The sequence below is a fragment of the Filicampus tigris genome, chromosome 15, assembly GCF_054856515.1.
Source record: "Filicampus tigris isolate MCC_2025a chromosome 15, RoL_Ftig_1.0, whole genome shotgun sequence".
Taxonomy (NCBI): Eukaryota; Metazoa; Chordata; class Actinopteri; order Syngnathiformes; family Syngnathidae; genus Filicampus; species Filicampus tigris.
This window is the reverse complement of record NC_141231.1, coordinates 19,959,526-19,972,700: the sequence shown is the minus strand read 5'-3', so window position 1 is coordinate 19,972,700 and position 13,175 is coordinate 19,959,526. Positions and strand designations below refer to the sequence as shown.

Here is a 13,175-nt window from a genome sequence, read left to right as displayed (position 1 = left end):
GGGGTTCCCCCATTTTGACAAATGAAGGTTGGTCCAAACGCCAGCGATGTGCTGTAGATGTCATGTTTGTAAATATATGTATGCATATTACTCTGATCATTAATAATTATACATGATATATTGTTTTAATCATAAAATATAAATGATCTTTTCTCGTCTAACCTCTAACAAATCAAACTTCCGCGCTGCATTTTCACAATAAAACGTTTGCTGCTGCAAGACGCTGGAAATGCGCCACGCGTCAACACTGACTCATCTTGACGTTATTAAAATGAAACAATCTGGAACATGTCGCACGCACTACGTGAGCAGTATGAAGGTAAGTTGGACGTTTTTGCAGAAACGCCGCGGTCCTCTCTGCGCGTGCGCACACCCACCCACCCGACGGTGCGGGTCAAAACACCCAAAGGTGTTGAAATCTAAGTATGGCTTCGATCGTTTGACAAAGAAACTGCTATTGTTCAACACTATAACATTACCCTAATTAGTCGTTATTGTTTGTCGTTGAATTTAATTTAGTTGAATCGTTTACTTCGAAATACTTGGCGGAAGTTGTCGTTTGGGAAGCGCTTTATGCCGCTTTACTGTAGTGGCCGATTCTTTTGGGGGAGGGGGGGCGGGGGAGGAGGGAAATCCATTTCCATTTGACTCTTTGACGCCCCCGACCGTCTTCAAATGACATTCGGGACAATTCGGCAAGTTTGCTAACCCGCCACGAGAGAACAAGGTACATTTTTTGTTGCTTCAAAAAATTGTTACGCTCCCAATGTCGACTGCTAATGGATGCCAGCCGCGGCTGCTCGCCCAACGCCTTCAGGCTTTCTTTGCCACAAATGTCAATTGTGTGCGTGAGGTCCCCCCCACCCCCCTTTTTTTTTGTCACCTGCTCTCGCCTCTTTTCTCTTTTCAGCACATTCTTCCGAACAATGTTAGCTTCAGTGCTACTTGGGGGAGCTTAGTGGGCACCAAATCTCGCGAGAAGTCACCGCCATGGCCTGTCACCAGGTCTGACGTCATCTTTGAACTACCGGCCAATTGTTTTTTGTTTTTTCTCTCCAGGAGTCATGCTGTCCCGCCCCCCGCCGGGAGGGACCCCTGAGCCTCCTGCGCTCCCATTGGCTCACAAGGACGTCTACGGAGCCACGCAAACGCGTACGTATGTGAGCTAACCCACGAACGCCTAATGAGAACGTTTGCAACGAGCGCGGCCTAGGGGTGGGCGATACTGCGCTTTTTGGGATCGATCCGATACCGAGTAACTACAGGGTAGTATCGGCCGGCACTGACACCTTTTCCTTGGAAATGTCATGATTCCCCTTAAATTAGTTTATTATCATTATGATAAACGCGGCACCAAGATTTTAGGCAATCGTTTTTGCGCCGTTTGAGCAGAGAAGCGGCGCTTTGAGGAAATTGGTGGAGGACGAGGTGAAGTATCGATCCCGGGACAATAGTATTGATCCGATGCAAGAACTTGCTTGGTATGGATAATATCGATATTTGGCTCGATCCGCCCACCCCTCGCACGGACGAGACTGTCGCACTGAACAAAACAGCTCCTGAAAAAAGGCAAAAAATACAGTTGATACACAATCTGTTCTTCTTGCAGTCGCTCCTCGGGGCCTTCATCATCATCATCATCATCCTCCGCCGCCGCCGCCGCCGCCGCCGCAGCAGCATCCCGGTCCTCAGCTCAGCTGTCCTTGCGCGTCTCTGTTGCCCCGCCTCTTGGCCGCCCACAGGATGGAGGTGCGGCGTCTCCTGCGAGGGGCCCTGGTCTCGCTGGGCCGGCGAGTGGCGGCGCTGGAGCGCAAGAGGGCGAGCCGCAAGAGGAACGGCGGCCGCGCCGCGCCGCAACAAGACCGCCGCCAGGGTAACGCGGCAAAGTCGAACGCTGGGGAGTCCGGGATGAAGGCAACACCTTCCAGCCTCGGATTGACCCCGGTGGTTCAACTTGAGCTGTTCTAGTCGGCTTTTCCCGGCCTTTTTGGTGCTTTCCAGCACAAGCCTGACGATTTTTCAAAACCGCGCACTCTCCTTTGGAACTGTTCGTAATTCCTTACGTCTTCCCATCCAGCCCTTTTTGGAGGCTTTTGCTGACAGAAACAAAATCGTCAGGCTGTTGCTAGCAAGCAAAACCAAAAAGCAAAAAGACCGATCAGCAATCCGGGAACATTTTGTGCTAACACCGACTCCTCGCCGGAACGGTTTGTAATTCCCTCCACTGACCCTTTCGGTGTAAAAGCTGTTGTTCTAGTAGGCTGTTCCTGACCACCTCAAAGAGCTTCCGCAGCGTCTGAGGCTTAAAAGGATTTTGCACACGCTCAAACGTGTCCTGATTGTGCCTTTTCTTCCTCTTTAGCTTTGGACGCCTCCCCCAGCCTGGTTTTGTCTTCCCGTAGCCCCCCCGTCACTTGCTCTTGGCGTCCGTGGTCTTCGTTGGCGCTGGAAATCCCGCCGCTTTGGCGCAGCTGCAGCCCATCGGAGCACAAGAGTGGACTGGAGGGGCGGGGCGTCAAGAGGAGGAGGAGGAGCCACGCGGGAGGAGGAGATGAGGAGCGCGGGAGGTTCGTCGGCCGCATGGCCGTCTGCCAGGCGGGAGGCGGAGCTACTGAGCGCACGCCCCTCACGCTCTTCAACTTTGACCCCAGAAGACCGGAGGGCGGCGGCCAATCGGCGAAGGCCGTCAGCGTTGTCGTCGGGCGGAACGGTTACAGGTGGGAAGGGCGACTTGACGTTGGCCGCAACCAAACGTTGACATTGAAAGCAATTTTCGCGTCCTCGCAGCTCCTGCGCCCGGGACGCTTTTGACTTGCTGCGAGCCGCGAGCGGCCAGTGGCGGGCCTCGACCGCCGTCTCCCGCCGCCAATGGCGCTTTTCCGACTTCACGCCTCCTCCGTCGTCCTGCTCCAATGGCGGCTCTCTGCCGGGCGCCGCCCCCACGCTGCGTCTGTCGGTGGCGGCCGCGTTGGCGGCGGCGGCGGCGGCGGCGGCCGGGGGCGGGACGCGCTGGAACCCCTGGCGGGCCCTGAGGGACCGGACGGCCCCGCCCAGTCTGGCCATCGATCACTGGTCGGTTGCTTTTCGCCGCCTCGTTAGCGTAAGGCCGCTGACGCGCGGGCTCACTCGCGGGCTCACTCGCCGACTCTTTTTTGAATTTTTTAAATTTTTTTTTTATGTGTTGACAGTTACATCCAAGCGGCTGACCTCAGGTCAGTTCAAGCGTCGTCTTTTGGCTGGTTTGCGAGCGTTCATCTCATCGCGCCGTGACGTGTGACTGGCAGGCTAACGGGCACAAGGAGACGAGCCGATCGCGCTGCTCGGAAGCGCCTCCTTGCCCCGCCTCCTCCTCCCTGCTCCGCCAGCGTCGCCTCGCCTCTGCTCCCGGTCGCCCAATCGGCAGCTGGCTCCGAGGAGGTGCGTGCGTGCGTGCGTGCGTGCGAGAGAGACATCAACTGTCCATTTCCCAGACCTCTGGTCCTCACAGCGTGGGATTTTTCATGAAACTTACTTACACTTACATTTAGTTTTAATTCGTTTTTAAAGGTGAAGTCAACCCAATATGTAGAGAGCGTTTTTTTTTTTCTTGAGTGGAAGATATTGTGCAATCAAGTCAAGTACAATTCTCAAAGGACTGTTTGACCTTCCTTCTTTGTCCTTCCTTCCTTCCTTCCTTCCTTCCTTCCTTCCTTCCTTCCTTCCTTTCCGTCTGTTTTCAGAAAGCCAAGCGCGTGTCGCAGATCCGAATCCGCCGAGCGTCGCCGCGGGAGACGGCGCTCACGCCCATGGGGCTGCCCAAGGTCAAAAGGTGAGCGCCGAGGTGGCCGCGAGAAGGCGGCCGGGCCAGGGTGACGGCGCCAAGGTCAAAGTGGCCTCTGTGATTGTGTTTGAGGTTGAAGAAGAAGGAGTTCAGCGTGGAGGAGATTTACACCAACAAGAACTACAAATGTCCCAGCGGCAACAGGTGAAGCGGGAGCGCCCCGCCCCCGTCACATCCGCCGACTCCGATTGCCAGCCTGCTTTGCTCCCCAGGAGTCTGGAGACCATCTTTGAGGAGCCTCGGGAGAAGGATGGAGCCCTGCTTCTGATTGGCCAGCAGAGGCGGCGCAGGCTCCTCCTCTTCCCGGACTTCACCCAGCCCAGGAAGCGCAAGAGACCCCAAGGTAGCCACCGGCGAATGTCATTCGGGGTTGTTTGTTTTGTTTTTTACATTGGAGCCTTGCGATACCAGCTGAATTTGTTTCACGACCACACTTGTAACTCAAGACTCTCGTCCCTCAAATCCCTCCCCATTTAAACGGAATGCAAATGCCATTCATCTTTTTCGTTTTCTAAAGTAGCACTCAAGAACCATTTTTTTTAGCCCGCTTTCAATTCACTTCACGTTGTGTTGGACGTCGTGTTGCACGCCTCGGCCAGCCAGGGGCAGTCGAATGCGGGACATTTGATCCTCTTTCTACATGTTGCCTTCAAATACGCCTTTTGAAATCACAACTATCAACGTTAGTCCTGTTAGCTTGTCGATGGCATTTTTCATTGTGTGTTAGCGTAAAGCTAACGGAGCATTCTAAAGACGACCCTGGGTTTTTTGTTTTTTTTTTGTGCTTGTTTTAAAGACCTACCTTGTAAGTAAGTGTCTTTGCCGTCTGTTTGACAGTAAACTTCAGCTGGGAGTGACATGAACCAACTTGAAAACCTCTTTTTTGACAATTATGCTTTTTCTGCTTCGCTGCCAGTGCTCGGCTCTCCAATTTTGTATTTGCAAGTCAAACCAAAGACAAAATGGTCAATCCACGCAGACACACTGACAAACGCTTCTGCTGTCTTTGTGAGTGAACATTTGGTGGTCTGAATTTTGTTTGCAGGCGCTGGACTTCCTGTTGCGGCGGCGCCGACGCCGCCGCCCAGGAAACGGGCCGTCCGGCGTCAGTACCGCGCGGGGCCCGGCGCCGACGACCGGTCGGACCTGGACGTGATGCTGGTGGAGAGACTGAGCGCGCTGGAAGACTTCCTGACTCGTCAGGGTTTAGATGTGTGACCTCACTTCCGATCCGACTCGTGTAGTTCTTAACAAATTGAAACGCGTCCATTTTTGGAATGAATAAAGTTTGCTCGAGTGGTTTCAAATTTGCTGACAAACATCTCGGGTACGTTCATTGGGTATGAACTCAACTCGCAACGGAGGACGCACCCTGGATTTGGTCATAACCTATGGCTTGCCTGCCGGTGCGTCCTCTGTTGTTGACTTGGCAGTGTCGGACCACTACTGCGTCTATTTTAACATCGCCAGTTTTAATCAGCTAGCAGCCCCAGTGAGAACAGTCAGTCAGAAGAAACGCTACCTATCTTCTGAGGTGGCGGCAAATTTGATGGAGATCTTACAAAGCGCTCCTGCTGACATATTACCTGCACCCTGTGATCTTATTGTTGACCATTTTCACCTAAATCTTAAACCATTCGATTCAGTAGCTCCACTTTGAATTCAAACAACAAAAGCAAAGACTGTACCATCCCCGTGGAGAAAGAATGCAATCAAAACATCAAAGGGAAAATGAATGCAGGAGTGCAGAGAGGAGGTGGAGAAAAAGTAAAGTTACAGTACACTATGAAATATTATGCGAACAACTGAAATCCAACAATAAAACAGTCAAACTGGCAAGATCTTCCTATTTCTCAAACCTCATTGCAGTCGATAAAAACAGCCCCAGAGTTCTCTTCTCCACCTTTGAACTTTGAACTAGTTCCGATTTGAATAAGTCCCCACAGGGACCAACAGAGGCTCTCTGTGAGGACTTTGCAGACCAATTCGGAAGTAAAATCGATGACATAAGATCCAGTCTTTTAGCCCGTCAAAACACAAGTTTGAATAAACCCGGACAATCATGTTTACATGAGGAAGCACTGGAAAGTTTGGCCCTGCTCGATGCAAGGACACTCGGTGGAGTTTTCTCCCGGGTAAACCCAACAACCTGCCTTTTGGATCCAATTCCCACATTTCTTTTTAAGACATTTTAAGGATTTTTTTGAGGAAGAAATTTTAAAGATAGTCAATTGCCCTCTTCAGACGGGCGTCTTCCCCGCCGCCGCCTTTAAAGCGGCGGTGGTGAAGCCCCTTCTGAAGAAGAGCAATTCTGACCCCAGCGTTGTTAAGAATTACAGACCCGTATCCAACTTATCGTCTTGAAGTAAGATTTGAGAAAAACTGGTTTTCATCCATGTCAAATCATTTTTTAAATACAAATAATATTTGGGAGGAATATCAATCTGGTTTTAGGATGAACCACAGTACGGAGACTGCTCTTTTAAGGAGCTTAAATGATATTAGGTGCACTGCAGACGTGAGAAAACTCACAGTCTTGGCGCTACTGGATCGAAGCGCTGCTTTTGATACAGTAGATCACCAAATTTGATGAAATAGACTTAAAAACCTAGTGGGCATCTCCGCTACTCTTTTTAACTGGTTTTATTCCTATCTCACAGACCGATGGTTCTTTGTAAGTAGGGATACTTGTTCCTCCAAAACCCATGAAATTAAACGTGGGGTTCCCCATGGTTCGATTTTAGGACCCCTACTTTTTCCATCTGTATATGCTTCCCCTTGGGGATGTCATCAGGGGACACGGCATCAGCTTTCACAGCTATGCTGATGACACGCAGCTGTATATTGCCGTGTCTCCTGATGACACAGGACCCCATTGATACCCTTTTAAATTGCATTTTAGATTTAAAGTCATGGATGGCAGATCATTTCCTACAGCTCAATCTGGACAAAACGGAGGTTTTAGTTATCGGTCACGAAGGTCAGAGAGAGAAACCTTTACCGAAACTACACGTTTTTAAACCCTCACATTGTGTGAAGAACCTTGGCGTCATTTTTGACTCTGAGCTCAGTTTTATTCCTCCTATTAAAAATGTAACCATGCGAGATTGGCTTTTATCACCTTAAGAATATCGCCCGAGTCCGCCCGTTTCTCTCTCAGGCTAACACGGAAGTGCTGATGCATGCTTTTATTTCCTGTGGTTTAGATTACTGTAATGCCCTGCTCTCTGGCCTCCCCAAAAGGAGCATTTCACCATTGCAACTACTGCAGAATTCAGCCGCTGGAGTGCTGACGAGAACCAGAGGGCGGGAGCACATTACGCCAGTTTTGAAATTGCTGCATTGGCTCCCCGTGTGTTTCAGGATCGATTTGAAGGTACTTTTATTAGTTTATAAATGTGTTAATGGTCTTGGGCCGTCTTATTTATCCGATTTGCTTTTATCATACCAACCCTCGCGGATCCTGAGGTCCTCTGGCGCCGGCCTTTCAATTATTCCAAGGGTGAGGACCAAAACGCATGGCGAGGCTGCATTCGGCCATTTTGGTCCTCACCTTTGGAATAGCCTGCCAGAGGACGTCAGGTCTGCAGAGACTGTTGATACTGTATTTTTAAGAGGAAGCTCAAGACACACCTTTTTAGTTTGGCTTTTAACAACTTTTAAATCATTTATTTCTTCTTTTTTTTCCAATCTTATCTTACTGATTTTAGTTCTTGGACTATACTACTGCTCTGTCTTTTGGTTTTGTTGCTCTCTGCTGATGTCAACTTTTCGCTCCAGTGTTTTGCTCATGGGGGGGCCTCCGCGTTGGGCGAGGGGCGGCTGCCCTTCCCGCGGGGGCTGTCATCGCAGGGACTCCTTGGGTCCGGGTGGCCGGCGGCCTCTACACTTTGTGTGGGGTCCGCCTGTCTGATCCGGGCTGGGGGTCTCTGTGACGGTGGCGCCCCTGTGGCCGTGGGCCCTCATTCCCCTCAGCGCGGATGAGCTCCCCTTGGGTACCCTTTCCTCATGTGGTTTCTCTGTGCCTTGTCATGTCGTTTTAACACATTTGATCAGGTCGTGCACTTTGTGTGGGTGTGCGTGAGTGAGTGCTGATGTACTTGTGGATATCTGTCTTGGGTTTGTTGGGAGGGAGGGCGCGAACGGATCTTTTTATGCTTTTTGGCTTTGGGTGTTTTACAGCACTTTGAGTTGCATTTTATCCATGAAAAGTGCTCTATAAATAAAATGTGATTGATTGATTGATATGGGAAAAATGGCCAGGTCACATTGTAAAAAATGTTTGTAAAATCAACATTAATATGCTGTAAAATCACGACATCAAAAATCTGTAATATGAATAGCAATGAATCGGTGTGTATTTTAAGGCAACGTATGGTAAAAAACAGAACAATTATCAATTGTTAATTTTACAGTTAATACATGTGAAAAGGATCATATTTCCTTGTAGAATTGATATAATACTGTATTTTACACACTCAAAAATGGTTATACTTAAACCAATGCAATACAGTTAGAAATACAAAATAGCATGGTTAAAATAACTGAAATAAATTGTATACATCTCTCATGCACTCATGTGCATTTCCTGACTGACAGCCAATCAGAGTGATTGTCAATGACACCACTTTGCAGACTGACGTCGGTGCTTCAATTCATATCTAAAAAGCATCATGACTCAAAACATATGAATTTGCCACAATTCTGGACACTACTTTTTTCATTTAGGTTTGTTCCTACTCCCACCGTGAATGTGCTGAGCAGAATTCTGGGCACATATGCGTTCTACTTTATGAAATCGTGATTAAGGACCGCACAACAAGCAATGAGGTGTCTGCCATGTTTTCCCGAACCCGCTATGTGTCGATGCACAGGTCGTGACGACGATTGAAACAATCTTCAGACGCGGCGGTAGACCGCGACTTTACGTCCATACGTAGCATTTGACCTCAGTAATACCGGAAATGGTGTCATAACGCTAAAAGGCCGTGTAGTATCGCCGCTGGTGACGTAAGTAAATGGCAAGAATGATGATCAATACCTTTCATCTGATGTTAATCAGTGAAATTGAATGCGATGTCAAACAAGAAAGCGCAGTAATTTTACAGGAATAAAATGTTTTAATAAATGCACAGTTGTGCTTGTTTGACTGAATATTATTGTTGAATTTACCATTTTATCATGTACATTTTTGCTCAATTTTAAGCTGTAAACTTTACAAGTTGTTTTGTAATGTGTTTTACACCCGGCTGTATTTTTTACAGTATAATTCTGGCAACCACAGCTGCTATTTTTTTTTTCCCGTAAAAACAACGGTATTTTTTTCACAGCGCACCAGTGGATGTTGCAGATAAATCGGTCGCCAGTCTCGGCACTGAGCGTTTGTCAGGGCACGTTGTGACAAACAATGGACCGGACTGGTCACTTGTCAACCGTGCGCGGTCCACCTCTGCTATTCACGTTGAAACCGAAAAAACAATCTTATATTTAACAATATTGGTTCTGTCATTCAACATTCAACAGTATTGGTTCTGTCATTCGATATTGGCTTTCCTCGAAAAACGGGGGCACGGGGAAAAACGAAAATTAAAAAAAAAAAAAGAAACGGCGAATCCGCGGAGGTCGACTGGACTGCATCGAGTTGGCGCTGTTTCTCATGTGAGCAGCGGGCGGCGCCGTTGCACCAAATGTCATCTCAAGGAGCGGCGAGGAAGAAAGCGAGCGAGGCGAGCCAATAGAAGCGCGAACACGTCACTGGCCCCACGCTGCAAGTCCTCCCAGAAAGAAGAAGAACAACAAAAAGACTCGTCTTGTTTTGAAGCAATTCTTTCCCCAAAGTCACCAGATGACCGGCAGCACTTTTCTTCTCCATGACCGCGCGCGTGAGTGTCTGACTTTCTGCTCTCACCGCGCGAGCGACGCGTTTTGCAGATGAACTTCTGCAAACAACCCGTCCCAAATGTTCTCTCCTTCCCTTCCCTTCCCTTCCCTTCCCGACTGTTAGCCGAACGAACCGGTAGCCGAAACTCCGACCAACGTTGGTGTACTTTGGGTCGTTCATACTAGCTTTAGATTTCAAATGTTCCCAAAGCAACATTTGCGAACGGATTTCTGCTCAAGCGACGTGAGCGTCCACGAGAGCAGCGCGCGCGCGCGCGCGCACACACACAATCTCGTGTTGTCAAGCGTCATCTTGTGACTACCTCTTGTGACAGTGTGCAAAATAATCTGCAATGAATCTATCGCACGGGTCACCGACGTGGTTTCCCCCAAGACCACGTGACACGACCGCGGGCCTGTTCTGGTGATGGGTCATAATGATTTTCAAGGGTGGTTGTGAAAGTGATCATTGGCAAAGGTAAATACGGGCGGCTATTTAGTGTTAGAAATCACGAACACGGGCTTCACATAAATACAGATGAATGGGCAATGGCATGTCATAAGAACATTATTAAAGCAAATGTGTTTCAAATTTCAGAAGTGCGTATCAAACTGGAGGCCCTTCGCATGAATTAGCCAACACGTTTCAAAAACCCGTCAACTACAGGCTACAGTTTCAGTCCCGAAAAGGAATGGCTCCTCCGCGACACGGTGGGACCACTAAAAGTCCAAACTCCGAAAGAAATGTCTGCTTCCAAGCGTCTCTTTTGGGCCAATTGGATCCATAGTACGAGGGCGACGTACAAATGTGAGCAGCTGGCCTCCAGACTTTGACTTGCATTTTTGCTTCGTTTTCTTAAGTTCCTTTCTTCTGAAGATTGAAGTGGAAATGTTCCAAAAAGGCATCCTTCCGAAGTTCCTATTGCCTTTGGGAGTGCTACTGCTACTTTCACTCCACGGCTGCACAATGTTGGGGGACCCCTGTGTTAGTGTGTTTATTAACTTTGCGTGTGTGTGTGTGTTGTAGGTGTGTGTGTTGTACTTTGCTAAGAGCGCCGAGCTCAGCGGCCTACGGGAGGAGCTTTTACAAGTGGACGCGCCAATCAGCAGCCAGGACCTTTGGACTCGGTTGCTAGGGCAACACCCCAGGTTGGAATGCTGCACCGTTTCCGTGGCTGCCGCGGGCGGGCCTGATGTGTGCGTGCGTGCGTGCGTGCGTCCGTGCGTGCAGGCTGCGGGCGTTGCAGGGTCACGTGGTGTTGGCGGTGCGCCATCAGTACGTCGCCATCGACGACCAGGAGCCGCTGACGCTGCGAGACGGGGACGAGGTCGCCGTGGTGCCGCCGCTGAGCGGAGGATGAGCGGCCAGTCGCCACCCGTGAGCTTTGGCCGTCATCACAATCTGACAACACGCGCAACCGTCAAGACTTGTTGCCGCCACCATAACAATCACAGACACAATAAGCGTCCTCACGTCGCGACAATCTTTTTTTTTTCCCCCAAGAACCTTTTCTATGCAGGCCCGCTCGTGGAATCGCGGTATTCCCACGAATATTGTCTTTGTGCAATAGGAGTTAGCAAAATGCACCCGTTTTTCGCCATCTCCGGGGGCGGCGGCCATTTTGTCACGTCTGTCGACTGAAGATGACATCACGGTTGCGCGGATCTCGGCGATCGATCCACCGATCGCGGATCGGCTTCAGGAAGCAGGTCGGCCCCTGTGCAGCTGTGACGCCATTTTCGGCTGCCAGGGGCAGGGGCGGAGCCAGAATGTGGCTAATGGGTGGGCCTTGAAAAACCCAAATATTTCTCTCTCTCCCGACACATCGTATATTCGAGTAAAGTGACAATCTGAATAATTTAACGTTCAGATCTTCCTTCGACAAGCGCAATTATACCATTCTTAATATTCAATCAAATGAAGAAAAAAAACAAACCACAACCAAACACAAATTCAAAAATGATTTGATAGTTGACTGGAAATTTTAAAGCGTATATTTTTTTCATGAGTCTCACTGGGTGGGCAGTCTGTCAATGCGGGTGGGCCCGGGTGTGCGCTGGCCCATGACAAAATGGCCGAAAACGGGAGCGTTTAGTAGAAATCCGAATGGCGCGACCATGTCAGTGTCACGACATCAGAACAACCTGGACCAACATGACCATCCCGACTATCGAAAGTCTCAAACGGCATCGTCCTCGTTTGACAACGCGACAATCGGGACAATCCCAACGGTCACAACGGAAGAGGCGCCGTAACCATCGCAACAATGTTCCCTCTCCTCCTCCTTCTCTGGCAAGATGGCGGCGTCCGAAAAGGGGCGGGACATCTTCAAACTGAGCCGCCACGAGCTGTCGGTCGACGAGGTGGCGGCGGCCGTCGGCAGCGCGTCCTGCGGCGCCATTTCTCTCTTTATAGGTACTTGTGACATCACTTCCTGTTTGCCAAGGCCCACGCTGAGATGTGCCCTCCCCCCGGCCGCAGGTACGACGCGCGAGGACCGGTCGGACGGCGGCAGAGTGGTGGGCCTGGAGTACGAGGCGTACGAGGCCATGGTCCGGTCGGAGCTGGCCGAGCTGTGCCGGCGCCTGCGGGCGCGCTGGCCCGACCTGGCGCACATCTGCGTGCACCACCGCCTCGGGTCGCTCATCGCGCTCGCCGCTAACCCCGCCGCTAACCCCGCCGCTAACTCCGCCGCTCCTTCCTCCCTTAGGTGGGTGCGGGTGGGCGAGGCCAGCGTGGTGGCGGCCGTCTCGTCTCCTCACCGCCGCCAGGGCCAGCGGGCCCTCGCTTGCCTGCTGGACGGCCTGAAGGCCAACGTGCCCGTGTGGAAGAAGGTCAGGAAGGCCGGGCCGGCCGGCCGCCCGCGCTCACCCGGCTCGCCGCCCGCGCTCACCCGGCTCGCCGCCGTCTCGTCTGCTCCGCAGGAAGTGTACGAGGACCGCGGGGCAAGCTGGAAGGAGAACGCCGAGTGTGCTTGGGCCAGTTGCCACGGCGACCACGCCACGCTCAAACACTGATTGCTCAATAAAGAAGGCAAAGCTGTTCTTCTGTGCGAGCGCTCTATTTTGCAAATCAGAAGCCAGTCAATTGTTTGCTCAACTGTTTGTCATTATTTTAAAGGGGTGGAGGGAGGAGCTTGATAACAAATAAATCTTGCAATTTCTGTTATGAACTCATTCAGTGCCAGACATTTTCAGACCCTCTTTTACCCTAACGTTTGAAAAATATATTTTTTAAAATACATATATATATATATATATATATATATATATATATATATATCCTTGACAGGGAATGAGTTAAATATTGATTGATGAAGTCATTCAATCCCAAAACCATACAAAGACATTTTGTCAGAAACCTGAAGTTGACCCGCATGATTTGCCTTGGCGGGCCATATGAAAGGATGTGACGGGTCAGTCATGTGGCCCGCGGGCCTTGGGTTTGACACCCGCGCTTTGTGACATTGGCTAG

General features: G+C 50.3%; 3 protein-coding genes across 3 annotated transcripts; all 3 read left to right on the top strand.

The window, feature by feature from the left end:
• The first annotated feature begins 375 nt into the window (after nt 1–375).
• On the top strand, nt 376–5,139 carry LOC147135985 (uncharacterized). The gene is made up of 11 exons (XM_086054391.1): nt 376–727; nt 1,060–1,152; nt 1,610–1,873; nt 2,363–2,717; nt 2,788–3,072; nt 3,189–3,212; nt 3,285–3,417; nt 3,720–3,808; nt 3,893–3,964; nt 4,033–4,163; nt 4,866–5,139. The coding sequence occupies exons 2-11, from the start codon at nt 1,065–1,067 to the stop codon at nt 5,036–5,038; spliced, it is 1,614 nt and encodes a 537-aa protein (XP_085910517.1). The 5' UTR covers nt 376–727; nt 1,060–1,064; the 3' UTR covers nt 5,039–5,139.
• A 4,398-nt stretch (nt 5,140–9,537) lies between these two features.
• Nucleotides 9,538–11,078, top strand: mocs2 (molybdenum cofactor synthesis 2). Its single transcript, XM_086054452.1, has 3 exons — nt 9,538–9,702; nt 10,728–10,849; nt 10,932–11,078. The coding sequence occupies exons 1-3, from the start codon at nt 9,691–9,693 to the stop codon at nt 11,059–11,061; spliced, it is 264 nt and encodes an 87-aa protein (XP_085910578.1). The 5' UTR covers nt 9,538–9,690; the 3' UTR covers nt 11,062–11,078.
• Nucleotides 10,938–12,745, top strand: LOC147135983 (molybdopterin synthase catalytic subunit). The gene is made up of 5 exons (XM_086054445.1): nt 10,938–11,078; nt 11,999–12,116; nt 12,183–12,339; nt 12,412–12,535; nt 12,626–12,745. The coding sequence occupies exons 1-5, from the start codon at nt 11,058–11,060 to the stop codon at nt 12,716–12,718; spliced, it is 513 nt and encodes a 170-aa protein (XP_085910571.1). The 5' UTR covers nt 10,938–11,057; the 3' UTR covers nt 12,719–12,745.
• Nucleotides 12,746–13,175: the final 430 nt, after the last annotated feature.